We start from the raw sequence: 26,192 nt of genomic DNA, 5'->3' as shown, positions 1-26,192 counted from the left end.
AATGTTTTTCTGCTGTACTGGTTATTGTGAATTTCTTAGCCTGGCTATACTTACATAGGCAAGAGAAGTGAAGTGGACGTTTATTTTCTGGTCAATAATCTGTGTGGTTTGAATTATTAAAAAAAAATCAGGGCCAGTCAGGAAATTGCTACTCTAATACTCTGGAAGAAATACGAATCTATTGCGTGGACACATCTGTGTTTTACTAATACAGTCTATTATTTATGGTAAAGTTTGTACAACTAAAGCAGCCTTAAGGAGTGTGTCAACAGGCCTTCATTCCAATGTGTACATTACAGCAAGTAAATGCCAGGGCTTCAGAGACTTTTAAAATGGGCCTCAGGCCGGAATGTTGACCTTTTATCAGGTATAGCCACTTGATGTGTGGATATTGCTGAGAGGGTAGGGAGAGTGGTGTTGTTAGGATTGGTCAAGGTCAGTTTGAAGTCAAGTACATGTGGTGTGAAAAAGTTGCAAATGGTCAATTTTGATGTGTTTGGCTTCAGAGTGCTATATGCACATGAACTGTTACATGGGATAACAGTAATGATATGGAACATTTTTAGTTCATGTGAAGATGCACTTTTAATAGAACAAATACGGAATTACTAAAATGAATGTGATACGATTTAGTGGAGTGCATGTCTACACAAACTGAGCATCCATGTTTGTAAGGTATAAAAGCCTTCTGCTGATGGGTATCTGAGAATGATGGATAGAACGTGCCAACAACGTGGCTGTTCATGCTTGGATTAAAATATCCAAAATGAATCGATCTTGTCATCCAGGGATTCTCGAGCTATGTTCCTACATATTTATGTAATGCTAATATAGTGTGAGTGTTCTCCACAAACTAAAATTGTGAAGTAGGTACCTGGTTTTATAATTTACCTATAATTAGCATAACATATGATGGCAATATTTTACAAGATTCGTGCCTGCATGTATGTTTGTTTGCATTCTTATCGATGAGATTCTATTTTCATCTTACACTACACTGAGGCTGCATCCGATTACAACAAAGACAAGTTAAAGCGAGATGGTTGTCACCCGTGCACGCACAGGAGTTGAGTCCCAAGCGATGATAACAACATGCTAAGAATGCAAAGGTTCATGGGTAGACGCTTGTTTGTAAACAATGACACTCTATGGCCACCTGACGCTTGCGTAGGTGACAACTCCCTCGCTTTAATGTAACGTGAAGCACATTAAAGATTCATAAAGCATCCACACGTTTTTGCAGATGGCAATATTGTTTTTGCTGCTGAAGGCACTGTAAAATAAAAGTTTTGGTTCAAATTAAATTATTTTGAGAAAATTGTACATGTATATGAACCATACATTTTAATTTAACATCGATGAAGAACAAGAAAAGCAACAATTTCTATATTGTTATGAGTACATTTACTATCAAAGCTGTCATTCTAATATGTAGCGATGTTGTGATACACTATTACAGATGTATAGTGATGTAGATGTATAAATGTCTGTATAAGAAACCATATAACTGTGTGTTTGTTTCGATTTGTATTATATATTCCTGTTAAAATGCAATAATGGTATGAATAATGGTAGAATAAAATTCTTTATAAATGTACCCTGATTAGCCATATAGTTTTGCTGTATTTCGACTGACTTCATCTGCTTGATCTGTTTTGATTGCCCATTGTATCAACTTTGAGTGAAATGTCTGATTGATTGTGCTCTTTGTATGGCTATACATGGGGAACAATTAGACCAAATACAATAGCTACACAATAAATTCCCCCAGACACATAGTATATGTATTCAGGGGATAAGTAGGGATAAACTCGGTACCCGAGGTAATAGTAGACGGCCGTATGCAGGCAACTTGTATGTCTTGACCTAACATGTGGACAATAGAATTTCTATTGATGCCTTTTGGCTGTTTGTGGTAGTTATGACAGCGTCCAGTGATTTCCCAAGATTTATCTCCAAGCGTGATGGCTAATTTGCATAATAGATAGGGCAAATTAGCATATCAACATTTTCCACTTCTCATTATAATAAACATAATTTGCATATCATAAACTTCTATTATTTTCTAGAAATTAAACCACAATGCGTAAAATACCTCTGGGAAAAAACTGAAAACAAATATTGTTCTTTATTTTGTGTTTGCATTTTCTAATAAAGTAGGATGATTGTATTGACCGATGTTTAGTGGAGGTCAATGCGATCCTGTACTGCCTGAGTGTATACTTTGCCGTATTCTTATGATAACCTTATTATAATAGATCTTTTTTCTGCTTGAATTAATAATTCAACTAGAATAAAAAATGCCAATGAAATGCAGTTTGTGGTTAGTGGCATTATACCTGTACAAGCTGTATTATATAACAAATATGACGTCAATAACCTGAAAGCTCAGGATTTGCGTCAGTGAAGTGTGCATGCGCGTGGTACAATAATTATATAAATTTTGAATACACTACAGACAGTGCCTGGTGGCAAACTAGTTCTGAAAGCAATATTTTAGCTATACAAAATACAGAAATTTAGGTTCTCGTATGTTGTACGCTATGACACATCCTCTGCTCTTTTTTTTTTGTATGTGTTTTCATTGCTCAGGTGGAGAGATTAAGGGTTAATAACATAGTAACATAAGTACAATAACATAAGTACAATAATGAAAATAAGATCATCTAAAATAAGATCATGTAAAAGTTGTATAATAATTATTTATAATTTATAAGTTATTATATTGAGTATTTAAAAAATATTTTGTTTGATGTTGAAACATAACAGTATGATAAAAATGGCGGGGGAAAAAAATGCACTACAGGAAATGTTAGTGGGCATGCGTCCTTGATTTACCTACACTGACTTGATTTGTAATGCACTGACGTTTTTAATGATCTGGAGATTCAAAGAAGATTTGGTGAGTAGAAATAATCACTGCATTGACAACACATTTTACTTGAACCTCACCCAACACTTAAACATCACATTTACAAGACTCTTTAGAAGGAATAGGAAATGCATTCTTTGAAAATAAAAGCGATGTTTAGGATGGGTCATTGACATCTTTATTATTAGCTTCACTTTGACCATAATTGTACTTATTAAAGCTATATCCCTCGCTATTCATGGTAGTGGTGCTGTGCTGTTCAGTGGAGGGTCTCAATTGTATGGGTGCTAGTCGCATATCACTATTCTAACTAATAAATATAATAAGATTTTTTTCTGTCAAAACATTTTGCACATTTTAAAGTATTATTCAATAGAATCTTCGTTAATTTTGAACAAATATCGAATATTTTGTGAAAGGTGACTGAAGTTGAAATTTGTTGTTCTAAGGGTCAAAGGTCAAAGCCGCCTCAAGTCACTGACTTTTGTGACATGTAAAAAAATAGATGTTCATTACTTATAGCAGGATGACATTCCAGTATACTTGGGAAATTTAAATAAATTGAATTGTAACAAGATAAAATGATTTGTTACAAGTTAATTTAATCATGTCCAATTATGGTGTGGAATCAACCTTGGTTGTTCATTCATGCATAAAAACAGAAAGGAAATTCTACCTGACAGTTGAAAGAAGGAATGAGTTGAGTGATCCCTTTGGCCGACAAATGTCTGCTTTCTTTTACAAAATAAACCTTCCTAATTGTTCGCAAAAACGTTTATCAAGACATGTAGCCAATTTTAAAGTATGATTTGCTCCCAAATTCACAAGAAATTGATTTAAAAATAAAAATAAAGAAAAATTGTGTCCAAAAAAATTCTGGCTTTCAGAGTGTCCAAAAGCTTAAAATCCTACGAGTGAAAATGTGACACTTCAAGTTAAATTCCTCAATCTTTTAAATAACTAATGTTGAATTCTGTGCTAATCCATTATTAATCTTTACTAGCGTCATTTATATATAAAAATCACCCAGGGATTATCTCTATATTTGCATTCACATATCATAATGTGTATGTGTTCATTAACCTTTTCACCACCAGACTTTCACGCCCAAATTTGTGTGCTTTTTTCTTATACATGTATTCTTCAATATTTCTGGAAATAAACCCTAATTTTGGATCCAAGAGACAAAATTTGAATCAATTTTCAGTTTTTACTCAAACAATTTGGCTATTTTTGTACAAATCTTCAGACTATAAAGGGGACTATTTTGTGAATTTATGATGAAAATAGGGAACTGCATGGTGGTGAAAAGGTTAATCTATATTCCCATCCAACAATTAAGGGATACAGTCTCCTTTTCGAGTCCAGTTTGATTCATTCAGCCCCTCTTATTCATGCTGGAACCCCTATGTTGAAGTAGTTACTCCCTAGCACTCCTACATAATATATATGTCTGTATTATTCTTCATGAATGTAGATTTCAGAGAAATATATGGTGCACCATGTGATTACCGAGTACAGTGTCTGACTGGGCAACCTTACTGTCAGTAATATGTCATTGACAAGAAACATGTAATGGTTTTAAAGTTCCAGTCTTGTTCAGTCATTTAAATAACTATTAGTGTAGTCATGTAGTATATCTGTTTAGGGGTCAATGATGATTTCAAATCATGAGGGCGGCCGGAAGAGTTTGACCAGTGCAAACTTTTTTTTCTTGAATGGGCTAATATACTTTCCCTGCAACACCTTGTGGGCAATTTTTTGTTGTCTCTTGATGTCTATAGTTTGCAATTTATAAAAAAAAATCTTCCAGCCACCTCCAATGATTTACATTTTATTGCCCACCCCACCCCCCTGAGTGGCAAATACAGTTTATGTAAATTTACCAATTAACATATCAGCTGATTATCCAAATTACACATCCTGAGTAGATGGAAACATGGCTGCGCTTTAGTTAGTAAAATATCCAACAGAACAAGTTCTACTTAAAAGCCTCTAATATTAAACGATATTAATATTGGCAGGAGATATCTGACCCGTAATCGATACCCTATGTGCATAGAAGTGTCAACACAATATTTATATGGACTCTGGATTTGATGGATTTAATGCACATTATGTTGACGTTTTAGCCTCCTTAATATTCCTACCAAGTACTTTAAACCCAGCTGCAAGTACCAGTTACATTAGAGTGCATAAATTACTACGACAATCTAATGTACTCAACTATTCTCTGTAATGAAGTGCTGGAATTTATACAGAAATACAATGCTCCGAGTTTTAAATAATTGTGAAACTATTTCCTCTATTTTCAAGGATTGATCGTTCTGGGAGTTTTGTAAAATGCTTATATCAGGGATTGCATGGGCATTTTTGCATAGTAAGCCTTTCGAGAAAAGAAATTGCTACTGACAATGTATTCTGTGTACAGATGGGGCCGCTTTTTATACTGATCTAATATTGGGGGAGGGGGATCTAGGAAGTAGAATATGTGGTTAACGCAATCGCTGGTCTATATCATGAAACCCGTGAGGAATTAGTAGAATGTGGGTAAAAGAATCTAATTAGGTGATCAGAGAATAATTTTAATTACAGTCCATTTATCATATCTCATTTTCATATAGCGTATACCATATTTGCTTTATTTTGTGGCTATTGCATTGGTAGTAAAGAATCACAAATTATTCAAATATACAATGGTACAGGCATGGATTCAGAATTTGATTTTACTTGGTTTGTTTCTTTGTTCAAATACTGTGTACCGGTATGTATGACAACTGGAATATACAGTAGATACCTGTATAAACCCAATCAGATTATAATCATATGTAGGCCAAGGCTCTTGATGCTTTTAATTCAAACTACATAGTAACCAATCATAACTCTTGTTACAATCTTGTAAAACTCTCTCTTATTGGTCGCAAATTCCTTCAGAAGAGAGTTTAGTGTACCAGACACCCCATGTTGTCAAGAGTTACAAAGTTCAAAATGAGTAATGGTATATATGAATCATTGGTGACAACTTTTAGGTTGCATAACTTAATAGCTCACAGTGATTTCTCCTTTGTGAGGGTAATGTTATCCATCATAGTTATTCCATCTGACTATCTCCAGCTTTTAGTTAAGCTGATAACCTTTCTGATAATGACGACCCAGAATATATCAGCGGACTCCATTATCATGAAAAAATTATGGCACATGGAATTTTAACTGTTGAAAAATCCGATCTACTGTAAACTGATACGCTGATTTGTCTGTCTGTTATGTTACTGATTTCTTAATATTGTCAATAAATCACTCTACTTTGCATCAGATTGTGAATTGACATACTGCTCAGTCTTCATGAGAGACAATTGGTTTTTGAATAGCGTGAGTTGAGTGACTATCACACAAAATTTCATCCTCTACCAATATCATCAAACTATTCTAACATAAAAATCGATAGTGACAAATAAATTTCTTACAATAAACTACGTACTGTGCGGTGTCGTAACAGAATCACATACGAATGTTTTCAACATCTGCAGCCATGATTTAAAATTGAGATTAAAATTTAAATATGATTCAGAAAAGTGGAAATAATTCAACTCAGTATGATAGATAATTCATGCATATCAAGTAGAATTTAAAAGAGTTGGAAACTTCAGAATGAGCAAATGTCAGGATTTCACAAAGATACCAATATGGTGAAATGAAGTTTATTTACCGGTATTGTAATTATTATATCGTATGGTTAAAACTGTCCATTGCAATTATGACGAGGGAAAAAAAAGGATAATGCATATAGGGCAGTAATATTTAGACTGATATTTCCCATACTGAATGAAAAATGAAATTGGCTATTAAGGATTGTTGAATCTAATTCACAATTAATGAATTTATAATATTGGATTTGACTTACTGGTATATTAATTTAAAAATGAAAAACTACAAGATAAAAATAATTCGACTGTGATTTGTGGGAGAGGTTCACGGTCTGATAAATTCGACTGTGATTTGTGGGAGAGGTTCACGGTCTGATAAATTCGAAGCATGTTAATCTTTTGAGTGTTGTAATTTTTCCCGTCAAAATATTGTTACAACAATTTGTAAATTTTTATGTATTTTTCTGTAATTTTGTGGATAATTGTGGACAAAATACACAATTTCCTATTGGCTGGCTACAGGTCTTGATGAAAATTTGGGATAAAATATTGAAACAATTATGTGGGTTTTATTTTGTGGAAGATGACCAAGTTGACTTTGGCATTAACAGGTTTTAATGGACTACATTTCACGGAAGTCGCCATGGTTTTTAGAAGCCAAATGAAACGTATCTAGTTTTGTGATTTTATCCGACTCAACAATCATTTACAAGTATACATGTATCATACTTTCCAGCGGTTTCTGGATTTTTCCAGGAATGCATTTTGAAAATTAAACTAAATGCTCAGTATACATGCATTATACACAGAGGTAGTTATTAGCATAACACTGAATGTATAAATCTTAGACTTTTTGATTAATTAAAGTATGTAATAGTATTTATTTTCGCTGAAAAGACTTGTTCGGTGTTTTGTATGGAATTTATTTTCATTTATTTATTTTTGACAAGTTGAATGTAAAATATAGGGAAACAAGGTATATTTGCTGCATTGTATTTTCACTGAATCATCCCTTCATTGAAAATAGTGAAAATAGATTCCAAGTGAAAATAAAAATTTTTACGTCTGGACACTTTATATTTTAAATTTTTTCAAAACCCATACTTAAACATCTTTCAGGATAAATGACCAATAATTACACTTCTACATCATAAAATAAAACAAATCATACTACATAATTTAATTTTTAAGACATACGTTTTCCTTTAAGGGGGTGGTAGAGGTGATAGTATCGGTATGTAAAATAGTCGTATACAGCACTGCGTAATTTGTTCATTCATGTAAGTTGTACAATTGTTAGTGTGATCACTTATTAATGTAAAACTTTTAATTGTCATGGATCAATAAAAGACATTACTGGCACCTGCAGGTTGTAGTCTAGACTGAGATAAAATTAAATTGCATTGCATGTGTTACTTTCTATGAAATTATACGACACGTTATTGCATTGATAATAATACTTGCTTGTCGGCACATAACAATCAAACTCATTTTCATGAAAGTTTGAAACGAAATGAAAATGTCAGAGAACTTTGACCTGAAATGGACCCCAATCTTTTCTCTATATGTGTATCTATTACGGTGTCATTTTTGCGAAAATACAATTATGCTTTTTTTCAGCATCTTAAAGGGGCTTGATATAGACTGTGTCATTTATGGGTGAAGATTATTTGTTTTGTTAAGGGGGCCATATATTTCAGTAAATCCTAAATGCATTTATGTCGTTTCCACATGATTCATCAGGAAATAGTTCTCAGACAGTCATTGTGTTGTCATGACAACTATGAGTATGATGTTTCTTCCAAACAACTACCAGTGTGCTCAGTTTCCATTGGGGAGTATAATTCTATTGTGAGTGCACGGTTGGAATTGTGAGCCATTGTGATAGATGTGTTTATCAATATATTTATCAAACTTAGATATGATAAATTGAGTATATGACAGTTATGTCAGTCATGTTTTGTTTCAAATAACAATTTGGAATACTGGGTTTTTAAAATCTTAACCAACTCAGTGGAAATACTTTCTTCTTGTTGCCACTAGATGGCGCTACAATATATATGACTACCAATAAAAAAATTATTATCCGTATCAAGTTTCTATAGTTGACCCCAGCTACTATTTCTATTTGTGGTTGCAAACCTGAAGGTTTAATATCATAAATAACTCCAATTTTAATGCTTGATCTCATATTTCTGATGTTTTTATTTGTAGCTATTTCTTGTAATAATAGTCTTACACAGACACTGCCTAATGAAGCACTAACCTACATCTGATTTTATATTGTTACATTTCACAATATAATAATTCTGCATAATTTATTTTTTCAAAATAATCAATTTAATTTGATCAACGGCTGCAGCCAACAGTAAATTATTTCGATTTGGTCAAAATGTTAAAAAGTCAATGGAATTATAAGAAGAAATATTTCACAACAAATTTAAAATACCGTAGTTAGCTCCAGCATATTTTTTAGTGGGGAAAAATATTTTCATAAGGATAAACATTTTTTAGACTTTCAGGATCTATATGAAAAAAAAAACTGTTTTATTTGTATCTGTTCTTTACAAATCACAATGTATTTAATGTATTTATACTCCACAAGAATATTGGTGTCAATGTTTGCAAGTTTTGTGTTATTTAATTTTAATACTGAGCAGAAAATAACAAATACTACATTGATTATATTATGTTTATAACAAATTTTGATCATAGATTTTAAACTACTTGGTATGATCAAAAACTTATGGAATGACTAGATTTTGGGGAACAATTACAGTAAAATTTATTAGTGGCCACCATGCATTTATTATGCGCAAACACAGAATATTTTGACAATTAGGAAAACATTTGTTTTTGTTCAATTTCAGGTTTGAATGCACAATTATACTACGTACGTAATGGAAAAGTTAACGACCATGCAGTGCGATTCAATTTACCAATTCCATCTGATGTGGGTTACTTGAATTTTACATGGTATACAACAACTGAGACACAGGTGAGTAGATGTCAGTATATAGTTTCCACTGTAGTTGTAATTAAACAGTATTGATTTTAACTTAAATTCACAATTCTACTATAAATTGTTAAGTAATTTGAAATATTTTTTTGCAATTTGATTAATTATTATTATTCATGAGGTCATTATTATTAAGGACCTCAGTAATTCATTATAACAAAATTTTGAGATTTTTCTTAACTAACAAAATTCATTCCAAAAAGTTGTTTGAATATCCATGATTCAGAAATGTATACAACATCTTTCTTTACATGTCCATAAAATAACCAACTTCTGTTAAGTGACACCTAATGAAAGTTATCGTCAATGCACATGTGTATAGGGGAGGTTTAAACAATTTTACATATTTATAGCAGCCATATTTTGGATAGCCTGACATGGTCGCACAAGTTGTGCCTTTTGCGGTGCCCCAAACCCAACACACGCCTGACAGAACGATGTAGTTTTTCACTTTCCCCAACGATTTTTAGCTCCGCTGATGACTTTGTCGAGCGGAGCTTATCATATGAGTGATTGTCCGTCGTCGTCGTCCGTGTCAATTGTACATAGCGCAGACAAAGTTCGAAAAGACCAATCAGAGAAAAGAAGTAAAATAAGAGGCATTGTTGAAAAGAATAAAAGAAGTTTATATTGATAAAATATCAGTGTTATTGTCTTAAACAAAAGTTTATTTTATTTCTCTTTGTGTCTTTCAGGTTTTCTATTCCATGGATTTAATTTCAGAAAATTCCTCCATTTTGAGGCATCCTATTGTAAATATCTCACAAGACGGGGAGGTACCTCGAATAGAAACAGGTAAATAATATTATTGTGGCACAGTGCTCACATGATTTTAAGCAAATTGTTATCAATATGTTTATGCTTACTCTAGACAATGTTGGTGACCATAGCAACCAGAACCATTTCCATAGCAACTACAGTGAAAATCTGCTGTCTGTCAATTTTACAAACATATACCAGTAGCACAAATATACTAATCTCATCATTTGTTTAGTTTTTCAGATTGTCCTGTTCTGTACAGGTTTAGCAGAAGCGGAAGTTGGATTATTTTTTCAGTTTAACCTAACCCTACATTCATACTCGGCAAAAAATATTACAACACTTAATTTTAAAAGGAGAAAAATGTGTCCTATAGGTAAGTATAACTATATTTTGAACTATCAGAAAGTTTCCCCAACTTTGTTCCAAACTTGCTAAGTTTAAAGACGCAAAAAATATTTTTTTACAATTTATTGACTGAGAATTGTGTTTATTGCACATAGTTGTGTTTGTTCAATGCAAAGTGAAAAACAGTAATACGCTTATCCTTATTAAAAACATGATCCACAAAATAAAAATCCCTTGTTCAAGCTGAACAATATGTTTGGTCAATGTCACTGCTATAACATTCAACAATATTTTATGTGAAAATCCTTGTAAAATTTCTCCGGTACTTCAGAATGAATTAATGATATTTTTTTTCTCAGATGAAAAATACAAAGGGAGAGAACAACTTGTTACTGATACGACAACTAAAGGGGAGATAATCCTATCAAACTCATCTGTAGCTAGTAAGTAAACTGTTTATCTGCTATCAATTTTTTGTGCTCTCATAATTTAAGGGCATGCATTCACAGTTTGACAATAGCCACTTGAACTTCACATCCTGATGTTGTACTCTGAGAACATTTACTATAAAATACTTTATTTTCGCTTGGAATTCATTTTCACTATTTTCGCTGAAGGAATGGTTCAGTGAAATTATAATCTAGTGATTATACTTTTTTTCCTATACTTTACATTCAACTTGTCAAAAATCAGTGAAATTAAATTCAATAAAAAACACCCAAAATGTCTTTTCAGCGAAAACTTATTCCAGTTAAAATAAAGCATTTTACAGTATATTGCTTTATTGGGGTCTAGGAACTATTATATTGCAAATTCAAACACACAATCAAATAGATCACTGACACACGTCAGTGTTCAGATGTGCTAATGAGTATTTGAAATTAAAATGTTTACTGTCCATTTCCCACAGTCCATACAAATTCTGATGATCAAATATTTTATATAATAGTTTAAGACAGCTAAATGAATAATATCAGAGTGCAACTTTAATGACCCACAAAAAATTAAAGTCGTTTACCGTGTTTATCTCTTCACTGGGGGAAATTGTTGATATTTTGCTCTTATATTTTTTCAACAGAATACTTGATTTATTTATGTGAAAAAAATATATATATAAAATGTAATAAATAAATGCAAAGAGAGCAATTATGTATAAATTAACAATTTATTATGTTAAATATTTATTCATGTTTTTCCCAATATTTTGCATGTATCGTCGTCACCAGCAATCAAAAAAACTGTTGTTATGACATCATGTTACAGTTTTCGCATACAGCGTAGATTATTATAAACAGAATAACCAATTATTTTGAAAGTTTATTAACTAAGTTTGCTATTTTTCTCTTTAGTTTCAAATCAACTCCATCCCAGGGCAGTGACCTCTACTAGCGTGTTCTACATAGCTGTTGGTGTAGTCTGCGGAGTTATTTTCTTGATTGCCATGATTGTGGCTTTTGTACACGTCCAATCAATGAAGCCATCAGACAGAGTCAGGTAAAGCTAGCTATTTTGATTCAGAAAGTCAATCATGCGACAGAAAAAATTGATGGTGTTGTCATGGTAATGATTAGAGTGCTGTAACAGTGCACCTGTAGTCCATTACGTTGATCAGTATTATCTCTCCTCGATAATCACTTGACTTTTCCAAGACTATTATACTTCTGTTCAATGGCCATCCACTGATGCTATATTTAGAACCGTAGATTAGCTGATTTAGTAATTTGATTCCACGTAAATATTTTAGCACCTGATACACACCAAATATACAGTTTGCATTCAAGGCCGTCTGAACCAAATTCAAATTTTGCATGTTAAGGCTCATATATGCAATGCATTATGGGAGATAAACTTCTATTGTACATAATTCAAAACTACAGTAAAATCTGTATTAGAAGTCGCATCCCTAATAGAAGTCGCATGAATTCTTTTTGAATAATTGAGAACCAAAAATTCATCATTTCTCATGTGTAGATGCTCTAATAGAAGCCGCATCCCCTCTGTTGCATTGTACCATTTTAATAGAAGCCATGGCTTCTAATACAGATATTACAGTAGTATTACCCTGAAAACTCACTAAATTATATATATGTTAATTTTCTGAAATGATTTCACAATGTTGGATTTTATATCAATAATAATATACAATTTTTATCATCCCATGTCAAATTTTGAGATATGAATACCGAGTAAATAATCTCACTATAGAAACCAATGTAAAAACAACACATTTTAACTATTTTTCATAATATTACAGATTTGTAGAGCTCAAAAAATTCCCAATTTTTTTTTCCTGTTTTCGGTATTCTGATAAGATAAACTCAGTATGAAAGTATGACGACCATGACATATAATCTTCAAATGGTTTGACCTTCCTTAACCTTCTGAGCATCAAAGACAACTTTATAGTCTGCTCTTTTCCACAGAAAATTTCACAAAATTTTTTGATCAGAAACTAGAAGTAATGACAAATTTTGTCAACATTTGGTCAAAAATTACACCATGTTGAGTGGAAAAAAAATACGCCCCTCAAAGTGTTAATAGCTTATTATTTTAAAAACCTTTGCCAAAGTTGCACTTCAGTGGATTAATTATAATTGCCATTCATTTGCAGTGAAAATGGTAGTTCTGTGCATTTGCCACACCATCCAGTAAACCCATACAACAAAGTCGATAACAAAACAAATAATCTCAATGGCCGAGGTGAGTCTCAATAAATCTGATATACATTATGTTCAAATCCACAGTCTCGCTCCACTTTTGTCTGCTCTGGGTGCTCTGGGCTAGTTTGGTAATTGTGTGCAAGTTGTGCCTTCATTTCTTCTTCATTTCATGTTCCCATGTTCTACACCAGGTGTTTCTTGGCCTTTATCTTTTTCTCTTCTGCTGTGGATTCCATTGCGATGCTTTTCTAGTGATGGTTTCGCTTCCTTTCCATAGTGTATGACCAATACATGTCTATCTTTTCTTCAGCTGATTCGTGGGAGATATCTGGTTACCAAAGTTCTTTGTTCGGCCACCATATTCCCAGTATTATTTTTAAGCAGTTTTTAATGGCTTTTAAAGAATTTTTCTGTTGCATTCTGAGGTTGTTTGCCAAGTCTCTGAGCCATAAAACAAAACTGATTTCACAGTATATATAACCACATTAATATCTGTGACATATTGTGTCAGAGGTAATATTTATGCTCACAAATATGTGTATGGTATATTGTTTTTTTCTATTAGAAGCACATCTCCAATAGAGATGCATATGAGCTTCAAATAGAGAAAATACAGTATAGAGGTTCATAGAATTACTGTTCTAAATACCTCATTGTTTTGTGTGTAAAGCCACCCTGACACACCCACAATTGCCACGAATAGTTTACCAACAGCTCACATCCAAATTGTGCAAACTCGTAGTGCCAATGCGGGAAAGTGTGTAAAATATGCACAAACCATGCATGAACTCGTCATGCCAGTTCGTGTTAATGTGGATGCTGATGGGCACGCATTCGTGAACTAGACGTGAACAGTGCAGGAGCCTCCCAGTTCGTGCCCCAAAATGGCATGACTTTCCATGACAAAATCGTGGCCAAAAGACGTGCAAGTGTCAGGGTGGCTTTTATACCCAATATTGGGAATGATCGAGTAAGGCTTATAGTTTCACTATGTGTTTTTTTTTCATTTACTCTTTGATACTGTCTACATTTTAGCAATTTTTACTTGTGTACTTACACTTGTCTTTTATTTTTTCTCAGTTTATAATGATATGAATAGATTTTACCCAGCAAAGGAATTAACAACAGATGAATTCAAGACAAAGCTTAAAAACATTGCCATTGAACGAAGTCAAATTACACTTGGAGACATTTTACAAGAAGGTAGGTGTTGAGGCTAAGCTGATTAAAATAAACTGTATTGTTTTTTTCTTCACTTAACTTTAATTACTGTTGTTGTCGTTTTGTTTTTATTGTGAAAGTCACACATAAATCTGACGAACTACCGCAAATGTCAAACAGGTAATTTTCAACGTCCACTCTAAATTTGTGTTTCAAATGAAAAAGAAGTAAAATATTCAGTGATTGGTTGAATAATTTAATCTGAAGTGATTATGCGAACAAAATCTCCTAAGACAGTACAGGGAGAGTAACGAACGACAGGCAGCGGGAAAGATGTGACTGCATACTGTCAGAGTGCATACTTGTGGTATTCACATAATAACCTTATGTATACCGGTATACATCTTTTCCTCCCAAGGATACATCATGGGAATGCCGAAATGTTTAGAACAGATTTAGCAAAGTACCCTGGGGGGTGTCATGTTTGTTTTTGTTGTTAGAGAGCGCTTATGCACGTAGTCGTTTCATATTTGGAATTTGCATTTCCTTATATGGTAGGATGCAAATACCAGAAAATTACGACATGCTGTAACTTTTGGCATTATGGTGACAGATGTATAATAATAGTTTATGTACAATAATAGTTTTTATCTTGTCGTCATTGTTCAAGCAAGTCATATTTGTCAACCATGGTTGTATTAATATCCACTATGTTTGATTGGGGGTATACATTGTACATATATTTTGATAGTGAATTAATTACATAATTTTTATTTGTTCCCTATTGATAACACAGTTGATTTATGATTAATTGCACTGATTAAAGTACTATTTTTATCATTGATAGGAACATTTGGTCGTATTTATCATGGTTATGTTGTTACATCCACCAAAGACAGTGAATCACAGCATGAAGAAGAAATAGAAGTATTTATTAAAACAGTTACAGGTAATGTTTAATTATCACCTTGTATATACCATGCATCATAATCAGACATTGTATGTTCCCCACAATTAATTGTAATACTGTAGAATACTTTATTTCCGCTTGGAATTTATTTTCACTAAATAAAATCCAGCAAATTTTTTCCTATGTCTCACATTCAACTCATCAAAAATCAGTGACAATAAATTCCATACAAAAAAACCAAAAAGTTTTTTCAGCAAAAATTAATTCCAGCTAAAATATTAAGAACTTATTAGATATGGGTAGATAACTTATATATCTATATACAGTGATTCTAATTCATATACAGTCAAACCTGTGTTAGTGACCACCTCTATACAAAGACCACCTGCCTATAGTGACCACTTTCATGCAGTGCCAAATCATAATGTATAATTTTATCATAACTCCTTCTTTTATAAAAATTAATTAATTATTCTCAATTTAGTATTCTGCAGTGCTGCTTGACCCATACTGTTATATGAGAGTATTTTTCAATAATACACCACACACCGTGCATTTGCAGGTTGATATTTGTGTTCAAAAATTAAGAATTTCAAGTAGATCCGAAAGCGCCAATTTCCAATTTGGCCAATGATACAGTGTTGGCCTGAACAATCTGCCTAGATTTGGTTATTACAGTTTGGATTGACTTTGTCATCGTCATCTGCATTTGTTGTACAACTTTTCACTCACTGAACAATTTCATTCCGTGGTTACATCGGTTCTATAATAAAAACAAATACAATCAGAACTTAAAGTTCACAATTCTAGCTCTCTATAGTAAAACATTAATTGCAGCGATTTAATTTTATTGGTTGAATTGTCTTTTCCATTTTAGATCAAGCTTCTGAAGAGCAAAGATCATTGTTAATCAAAGAGAGCTGCATGTTACATGAATTAAATCACCGAAGCATATTACCTATCATGTATGTTTGTTTGGAAGATGAAAAACAGCCATTGATCTTACTAGCCCACATGCAGTATGGAAACTTGAAACATTTTTTGAAAAATGGTCGAATATCTGATGCACATCAGGTAGGCATTGTAATTGTGGATTCTTGGATGAAAAAATAGGAAAATATATTAATACGCTAAATACAGACGTACATTAAATAACTTGCAAGTGAAAAAAAGATGGCTGGGGGTTGCATTCTAGCAAAAAAGTGATTAGTTTCAAAAACAGTGTTTATTTTGTCTACTTTTATAATATTTTCTATAATTTCTTCTTTTTTTTTTATTTCAGGGTCTTTCAACTCGAGATTTAGTATACATGGGTATTCAGATAACGCGAGGTATGCAATATCTCGGCAAACAGAAAATCGTCCACAGAGATCTTGCTACGCGGAACTGTGTGTAAGTTAATGCAAGACCCCCCCCCCCCAAATGGAAGTACATGTCAGATTGATGCCATGCATTGCTATGTATTCATAGGAAGTTTGAGTCAAAATAAAAGGCAGTCATTGTGATGTGTCAAGTTCGATATGGGTCCCATCAATTTATCCATCCCATCCTACTAGTTTGCTCCCAAAAAATGTGCAGTTTAATGATGATCTCATGTAAAGGGAAAACATTATCTCATTGAAAACACAGAATATAAATGATTCAAATTATAATGTATCAGCCTATCACTAAAAATGCCTCTGACTTAGATCAAATATTGTCACCATGGAAACCAATACAATAGCATAGATTCTCGTGGAAAATTTCATTCAGACTCTCACATCTCAAACTGTTATACTGTGACCCAGTCAATGTTTTTTTGTATCTCAGTGGAGCATAACGCAGTTAATTTATTTAATTAATTGAAACTACATGTACGAAGAAAGTGATATTTTTTTCAATTTAATCAGCACATCAGTTACTTGAGATCAAACTAATATCCGACTTCTCTCTCTTAGAATTGACGAAGACTATAATGTGAAGATAACAGACAATGCGCTAGCAAGGGATTTATTTCCACAAGATTATACATGTCTCGGTGATAATGAAAACAGACCCGTTAAATGGTTAGCTATAGAGAGTCTTATAGAAAAGAAGTACCTGCCAACGAGTGACGTGGTGAGTTATCTCTCAATAACCTTGTTTTTAATGAGGAGATGCAAGTGTTTTGTGTATCAATGAATCTTGAAATTTATTTTTAAAACACATACTCTAGACGGTTAGAGAAGTCCTGAGGGGAAGAGTAGGAGCATGCCCATGTAGATTTCTTTTATGAGACTACACATATTCAAAATTGGCCTTCAAAATTGTGACTGATTCACAATCAATCTTCTTGAAGATGACCAAGATTTGTGGAAATCATTTCTGAGTGATATGATTTAGGGAGTGGTACGGAAGCTCGATCATACCAGTATTGTCCTTTCTTTAGCGACACACTGCAACTACTGTAGCATACAACAACTTGTTGATTGTCCCTTTCATTGCATAGCTGTGAACAAAAATATATAGGTACCCCAGTATATATTTTTTCTGTACCATAATCACAATGACAAGCAAAATCCACATGGTAGATTTGATCTAGTATTTGTGGTGACTTTGTGTGAATTTTGCATTGTTTGCAGTGGTCATTTGGAGTTACATTGTGGGAACTGATGACCCTTGGACAGACACCGTATGCTGACGTTGACCCATTTGAAATGGCCGCCTATCTCAAGAATGGTTACAGAATGGCACAGCCTGCAAACTGTCCAGATGAGCTGTAAGTGTTCATACACATTCATTCAAATTTGTCTATCTGTATACTTTTAGAAACTTGGTCATAAATCACGTGACAGTGTGTTTTTTCGGGCCGTCATGTACAAGCATGGAGCTATGGTTATATTCTAATAATAAACAACATTCTGTATTTTGAGAAATTTAGCAGAATATTAACCATCATGTCTAAAAAAAAAAAAAATAGGCTATATTGTTTGGGAATTAAATTATTGATAAATTCTAGGTATTTTCATTACTGAGTAGACTTTTAACTTAATATCTATTTTTAACCTTCCTGAAATAAGCAAATGCATGTCATGCTGCTCTTCAACAATATTAATATTTTCTTCCGATTGAAATGACTTTTATCTCGTCTTTATCAAACTTGCAAAATAATAACTATTTTAATATGGCATTACTAGTATTTTTCATTATGGAAACCATGCAATCCCAATTTTTTGCCACAAGGGAAAAATTTATTACAGAAACATTTTTGGATATATTATCAATTTTTCAAATTTAGTCCTCCCAGAGTCTATTAAAATACCATAGAACAGAAGATTTAAATGTTTTCACAACTTAATCAGCTATTGTGTATTGTGTACCTTTACCCTGTCACCTGACTGCTGGTCAAAGGTCATATGGCAGGGTACGATTTTAACAGTAATGCTCATTTATTCCACTTGGCAGATAGCTAATGTTGTTGTTTTTTTATAGGTTTTCGGTGATGGCCTGCTGCTGGGCCCTCTCGCCAGGCGATCGACCAACATTTGCCCACCTTCTCTCAATTTTAATGGATTTTCATCGAGCTCTGGGGATATATATCTAATCAGAAATCTTTCTAAGCATCCGGGACGCAGAGCATTTTCACGTTTTTACTCGGATATCTATGGTTTGCATCAAGTCCAGTGGAGCCGTCAGTTATCCTGTTTGATTCAGGATTTTGCTACTTGTGGACTGCAAGCGGAAACTGACATTGGATTGATTATGCAAACAAATCTGCTTTCACTGCTTTCACGGTTACAGTGTCTTCAGCCATATTGACTGACTTTTTCTGTGTTTACATGGACGTTCACTGTTTGTACAGTATTTATACCAGACAATTTGTGCTACATTGTGACATACGTGTTTGCACTTAGTTTTTAAAATCCTGGGGTCACTGACCTCATTGACTGCAGGGCATAATGGGAAATATTAATTATCATGCAGAGGATGTGTGATACATCATGGCACTGGTAATAAAAGAACCCGATCTGTAATACCAAAGGGAACTCTGCAACCATGTTGAACTAATTTGCACTGCAGTAGCTATACAGATGTAAAAGATAACACTAGCCAAGATCTTGGAGATTATCCACATTGTGCGTGCTTGTTTTTATGTACATGTAAATATCTATATATATTTTGAGAAAAAAAAAATTTGTGCCAAAATGTCATTTAAAAAAAAAAAGATTCTTTACCAATACATTTCTTGCATGTAGTGTATGTACATCATTGCTCACTTTCATGGATGTGTGTTCAAATTAATTTTATTTTGTAATATTTTGTACGGTTTAACAAGGTATTTCAAAGTTATACAGTGCTCTGACTACTGCCTTTAGTTTGATAAATATTCACTTGTAGTGGCCAATAAACTTTACCTAAAATATTTGAGCTCAAATTGTTCAAATGATCAAGAATATTTGAATATGTATTGATTTACAGTCATATTGTTCTCTTATACTTTTTTTAATAACTTCGCAATTTTTTGGCATATAATGAACTAGCCATTTCCTGTTTTGATCAAATTTGTGTAGCTGTATTTAATGTTTCTCATTTTCTACCTTCTCTTCATGTTACTATGGCAACCACAAGCTGATTCAGGGTATCTTTTTATTTACATACTGTGATGTTTTTTTTGCATGTATTTATTTTAGTTTTATTTATTTATTATTATTATTTTATAATAGTTGTTTGAATAGTACTGATCTGAAAATGCAGTATCATTCACAACAAACTTTTGTTTCCCATGCTGTATAAGGTGTAGTATGGTAGGTCCCACCAATTGTTATTTCCCTGGTTACGTATTTTCTAAATCAAATCAAGACACAAAGAGCGCCCTCTTGAGTTGATTTATTTATTACATACAAAAATTATGGGGGCGCTCTTTCATTTTTTCTGCTCTGTAATAAATTTTGGCATTGAAGCGGAGGACGTCCAAATAGAGCTCAGAGTTTTAAATATATTTCAATGCTTTTTCTATTACTCACTTCTGAACCAGTGAATGTCAGATTTTTATCTTTCTTAAACTTTCTCTAAAAATCACATTTATTTAAATGTTGTGTACATATAGTTTTTATCCAGACTTTGTTATTTACTGTATGAAGTAAATATAAATATCACGTTTCTTGTTGTACATGGCTGTTTATATTGTTTTCACACACCCCCTCCCCAAATGCATATGAATGTAATGAGAATGTATAGGAGTATAGAAACCTGTCATTGTTTTTATCAGCGATTAACTTTAATTTTAATACCACTATGGTAATCTTCGGGGGCGGACATCCGGGCATTTTCTACCGCCTGGCAACCCTCACGGTGAAAACAAAGACCCAAAACCCATAGAAAACGGTACTTTGCGATGGTTGTTGAGAGTCCCCTGAACAGTGTAACAAGATTATCCCTATGTGTGTAACATATATAAATTTGGTTGTTCAGGATTACTTCAAAGTTGAGTTTGTGTTATTTTCTCGATTTTTCACCGGCTCCACCGGCGTTCCACAGCAGCGCGCACAAAGTCCATAGAAATACGTGGTACAGTGATGCGCGTCTTAGCAACGTAGAACGTCCGTGACGTAGCTCCGCCCCCGAGGATACGTGATAACATTGAATGAATGAGAATGTTCATTTAAGTATTAGGCTTGCTGTACATTACTTTTGAGACTCAACTTATGGCAGCGAACAACATTTCACTGGAGTTGTAATGACTTCAGGCTATTTTAAAACAGCTCCTGTATTTGTGGTCAGAAGAAACTATTTTTAGCTCTTGGGTTATATTCAACAGGCAAGGTCAAGGTAAATTGAACAAAATCATGACAAATTCAACAAATAGTGTGTGCACAAATATTTATAGATAAATTTTATGCTACACGCTAACTTCACATCGTTGTAAAATTTCAAAATTACAGCATCAAAAGGATCTTGTTCTTTGATAGGGATAGATAAAACCAAAGGACGCAGGCCCGTAGCCAGCACTTTTGAATAGGGGGTTCAAAAACTCACTTTCACTGCCTTGCTAAATTTAAGGGTCAGACATAAGGACATAAAGGTAATATTAATTATATTGCTTTGAAAACATAGCTGTTATATGGTAAAATTGGCATAGACGACTTTCCCGGAAGTAGTGAGACTGGGGTGCAAAAATAGAACAAGCAACGAGAAAGTGATGGACCAATCAGAATGCCGGATTCGTTACTAGTTACTGGCGCGTTGTGTCATCACAGGAAGCGCTGTCGGTGTAGAAGACGCCGACCTGCAGCGTCAATGGTTACTGGCGTCTTGTGTAATGACACTTGAGGCGGGAACTACGCTGGTTCCCGGCGTCCTTTGCGAATGGCAGGTAGGACGCCGGTAACTAGTAATCGCCATATTGTTCCATTTGGGCCGGTTTTCCGGCCGGAAGGAACGCGACTGGGTGACGTAATTTGAAAACATTACAAGTTCCGTTTTGCGTAAACGTGTCTGTAATGCTACAATAAAGCCATGCTCATACATACTGCCTGCTTAGATTTACAGATTTGATATGTTCTGTGCAAATTTATAACAAAAGAAACAATTCTTTTTATTCGCCCAACTTTCGAAAGCAAAAGGAAACAAACCTCTGAACGGCCACGAGCGTAAGCGCTGACATCAGGTAACTAAGGGAAATGGAACAAGCAACGAGAAAGTGATGTACCAATCAGAATGCCAGAACCGTTACTAGTTACCGGCCTCTTGTGGCTTGGTACGCCATGACACTTGAGGCGGGAACCAGCCAAGGCGGGAACTTGGCTGGTTCCCGCCTCAAGTGTCATGGCGTACCAAGCCACAAGAGGCCGGTAACTAGTAATGAATCCGGCATTCTGATTGGTCCATCACTTTCTCGTTGCTTGTTCTATTTCTCTCTGTCACCTGACGTCAGCGCTTACGCTAGTGGCCGTTCAGGGGTTTCCTTTTACTTTCGAAAGTTGGGTGAATAAAAAACTGTTTCTTTTGTTATAAATTTTCACAGAAACAGCGAGGAATGTCAGAAACATCTCAAATGTGTAAATCTAAGCAGGCAGTATGTTTGAGCATGGCTTTATTGTAGTATTATAGACATATTTACGCAGAACGGAACTTGGAATGTTTTCAAATTACGTCACTCAGTCACGTGCCTTCCGGCCGGAAAACCGGCCCAAATGGAACAATATGGTGATTACTAGTTACCTGCGTTCTACTGGCCATTCGCAAAGGACGCCGGGAACCAGCGAAAGGCGGGAACTAGCCAACTATTTTCCAAGTCCCGACAGATTGCTGCCGTTGGTGGCGTGCTCTGAGAATGTAAATACTATGGTCGCGACGAAAAAATAATATGCGAAATAAAACAATTTGCACAGAAATTTTCTATCATCTTCCCATTCAGAGTTTATAGTATTCCATTCCATAATAATATTCTTTCTCACCTTTAAATAAAGCATCCATGCTACTTCCGCCAGAGTCTCGTTTTAGTGCTCCTTTTTTTGCTGCATATTCTGAGTGACGGTGGCAATTATATTTGGAAAACATTTCACGTTACTGTGTTTTTGAAATTACGGGCCATGTGCCTTACCACACAACAGGTTGTCGGCATCTTATGGCGGTAAATAAAGTAACAGCACTGCTGTCAGTTGTGTTTTGGTTCCACCAGCTGATTTGCCTGCCACACAGCGCGTCATCCCAAATGTCACGAGGTGAAAGTGAGTAACGTCACGAAGATTTTGTGGTACAGACTTTCTTATTGGCTAATGCTTCATCCGTTCTAAAACCCTTACCCGGAATTGGGTCCAAGTCTGCACTACATTACCATATTTACTTTGAAATTTTTGCACTTTCCTATGTTCTTTGCTTAGTTATTCTTCAGTGTCTTAGTTCAACTGGCATTGATTATATAATATGGGCATCATGAATAAATGAAACACAATAAATGCACAAAAACATCTGAATTGATGTGTTAAAAATGTACTCGTCATGTATATGACATAGTGTTGTCATGTGGCGAATTGGGAACATAAATTCCTAGGCAAGCGGGAATTAATGTATAAAAGCATACAGTATAGGTAGTGTGTTTCTTTTAATGTGTTGTCAAGTTGCGGTTTTAAGAGAAATTACCAACCAACTTGTCAACACAATCCCATGCAGCCTTATTATTACTCTTTTCGTATGCTGCGATCAATCAACATTTGGCCAGTCTTTCTCAAAATACACAACATTAGGTTCGCCAGTAAATCCACCTCACAAATGGGCCTCCACATGGGTAAAAAACGAAGTGCGAAGTACCCGTTTTAAAAGGTGTAAAAATCAAAGTGATGCTTTTTAAAAACTTTAAAAAACGAAGTGAAAATTTTATAAAAATTGTAAAAATGACCTGTTTGAGTTATAGAAAGTGAATATCGATGTGATTATTTTATAAAATTAGGAAACTGAAGTGAATTTCTTATAAATAATATGAAAGCGAAACAAATATCATACATTGCCGAGCATCGCCGGCTTCGCCGAATCTTGCGCAAAAGAATATGGCTATATATATATATATATGGTATAAAAGGGAATAAAAGCGTAATACTGTAAAACATGTTTTTTTCGCGAATTTAGCGAAAAGACTGAGTTGCTAATTCAAGATGTCGTTAATGACTTTATTATAAATTCAAAATGACCGCCAAACAACGTATTTTTTCTCCACGCACACTTCAACACAAAAAAACGTACTGACATGATAGATACACTACAAAAGTAAATACACAAAAAATAAACGTATTCATTGTGGTCATTAATTCAATGGAAATAAATATTGATATATTATTACGGTAATTAGTAGTACCAGAGGTACATTACTTAGGGTTTGCAACTACGGTGACATGATACCAAGATCCCGTTACAATCTCGCTCTCGCATAAACGTTCCAACTCAGAAAAATGCGAATGCGCATGCCCGAGGTAACTAGGATACTAGGTTGTCAAGGTGGATCATACAATGCTCACGATATGACGGATTACGAGAACTATATTTTCTGTACATTTTCGATGTATTACATTTTTCACTATGATAGTGACAAGAAAAGTTTTATTTTTGCATTACAAACCTTGAACATTGATATGTGTCATGTCAGAAGGTCGTAGCCTCAGTCTCGCTATCTACGAGAAGAGACTTGAATGGGATCTTGACATGATGTCACCATACAGTACTATGCGAGTTGCAAACCCCAAGTAATGTACCTCTGGTAGTACTTAGTAATTTGTGAGTCCCAGTGAAAAAGGTAAATGTTCTGGATGTAACGCAGCAGCGATACCCGCTTTTTCAAATCCCTGTTGAAACAGGTTTTTGTCTTTGCGAACAGAATCAAATTACACTTGACAGTTTTTCTTTGTTTTTATGGACTCCGAGGTGATAACTGCGCATTTGTTTAACAACATTTCATCAGAAAGTAACATGTCGTATATGTAACAGTTATCAGTGGCGGATCCAGAGGGGCCAGGGGGCCATGCCCCCCTAAACGCATGACGATTCATATTATCTGGATTATGCATAGCTTCTCTGCAATTTTCGCTCCGTAATGTTAAGCGAAGCTTCCCCCAATACATTTTGCTGGATCCGCCACTGACAGTTATGAAGAATGTTCAAGAGAATTAAATAAATGATTGCATCATGATAAATGTCTATTGTATGCATTTTTTTTTCTGAACTTCAAAGATGATATTACTAGTTTATTTGCAGGACAAGATTTAGTCATAATATGCTTCTCATTTACAAGTATAGTCACACAAATAAAATAGTCACATATCTGTCATCTTTGGTCCAATCATGAAACTCCTGCACATGAATCATGTCCTTAATGTGATGTATGTGCTAAAGATGACCAAAAATAATATATAGCTGAGTTATGACTCTGGATGCACAGAAGGTAAATTGTATATGCCGAATTTTCGACTAATTGGGGACTAACAGAAACAAAACTATAAGCAGTACAATCTGTTATGCTTTATTAGTATGAAGATTTGCCCTGATAACATTTGTAATGCAATAAATCATTGTATCTAAAATGCAAAGTTTCTAGTTAATATTAATTAGTACACGGTATTAATTAATAATTGAATGCTTTATTTGTGAATTTGTCATAGATACGGCCCCGGATCAACAATGATTTACACAAAATGGCCACTAGTCAGCAATTTTGCAACCAATGCAAAAAAGTTTCATCATGTTCAATGTACGTACGAAAACCTATTGAAATTATTTTCATGCATTAGTAGAAGGTACGGCAACATATATGATGTATGTGTATGTTTGGGATACAGTCCTGGAACAGCTACAAAAAGTCTATCAGTGGGACGTTTTGAATGATCTTATGTAGCGGGAAATGACGTGCGTCAAGGGATTCCATCACGGTCAATGTACTACCAAATTTAAATACAACATCTGCAAGAACAGCCAATATCCGGTTCCGAAATGGAATTAATTATTGACTTTGATGACTTTTAGCACTAAAATGGTTGCTATTTGACCATCTTGAATTGAATCATAAAATAAATGGAAGTGCATAACGAAATGATGTGATGTAGGTGTACAACTTAGTGAACTGCAAAACAGACATTGATAAATCATCGTCAAGTGACATCAACAAATAAATCAACCACTGCTTAACAAAACACATCAACTAACGGTTCAAAGTTTAAGTAATAACATTAACAATTAACTTAATCTTTGTAAGATCTAGTTATCATGACAAACATTGCTATACACCTTATCGTGCATGGGGTTATTTTACAAAGTACCGTTGTCGAATTAAATATTATATTTATGCCTGAAATTCGAATATTTAACTATTGTCATC

The 26,192-nt window shown here is 34.1% G+C and overlaps 1 protein-coding gene and 1 long non-coding RNA gene across 3 annotated transcripts in view; one reads left to right on the top strand and one right to left on the bottom strand.

Moving 5' to 3' along the window:
• Window positions 1–20,501, top strand: part of LOC100313721 (Ryk-like tyrosine kinase) — a 40,496-nt gene extending 19,995 nt beyond the window's left edge. The window contains exons 2-14 of one of the 2 annotated variants that reach the window (XM_078014281.2): window positions 9,387–9,514; window positions 10,231–10,330; window positions 10,530–10,670; window positions 11,002–11,085; window positions 11,992–12,136; window positions 13,254–13,342; window positions 14,383–14,505; window positions 15,311–15,412; window positions 16,251–16,447; window positions 16,656–16,765; window positions 17,311–17,470; window positions 17,974–18,110; window positions 18,824–20,501. In XM_078014281.2, coding sequence (XP_077870407.1) covers window positions 9,387–9,514; window positions 10,231–10,330; window positions 10,530–10,670; window positions 11,002–11,085; window positions 11,992–12,136; window positions 13,254–13,342; window positions 14,383–14,505; window positions 15,311–15,412; window positions 16,251–16,447; window positions 16,656–16,765; window positions 17,311–17,470; window positions 17,974–18,110; window positions 18,824–18,935 — 1,628 coding nt within the window. In that variant the 3' untranslated portion in view covers window positions 18,936–20,501. 2 annotated transcript variants of the gene reach the window in all.
• Window positions 1–23,061, bottom strand: part of LOC146750832 (uncharacterized) — a 31,321-nt gene extending 8,260 nt beyond the window's left edge. The window contains exon 1 of the long non-coding RNA XR_014929744.1: window positions 22,789–23,061. This is a non-coding gene — a long non-coding RNA (uncharacterized LOC146750832). The remainder of the gene's footprint in view (window positions 1–22,788) is intronic.
• Between the last annotated feature and the right edge of the window lie 3,131 nt (window positions 23,062–26,192).

This window comes from Saccoglossus kowalevskii, chromosome 1 (assembly GCF_978046115.1).
Source record: "Saccoglossus kowalevskii chromosome 1, keSacKowa6.1, whole genome shotgun sequence".
Lineage (NCBI taxonomy): Eukaryota > Metazoa > Hemichordata > Enteropneusta > Harrimaniidae > Saccoglossus > Saccoglossus kowalevskii.
The sequence above is the reverse complement of the archived record's forward strand: the minus strand, read 5'-3'. Positions and strand labels throughout refer to the sequence as shown.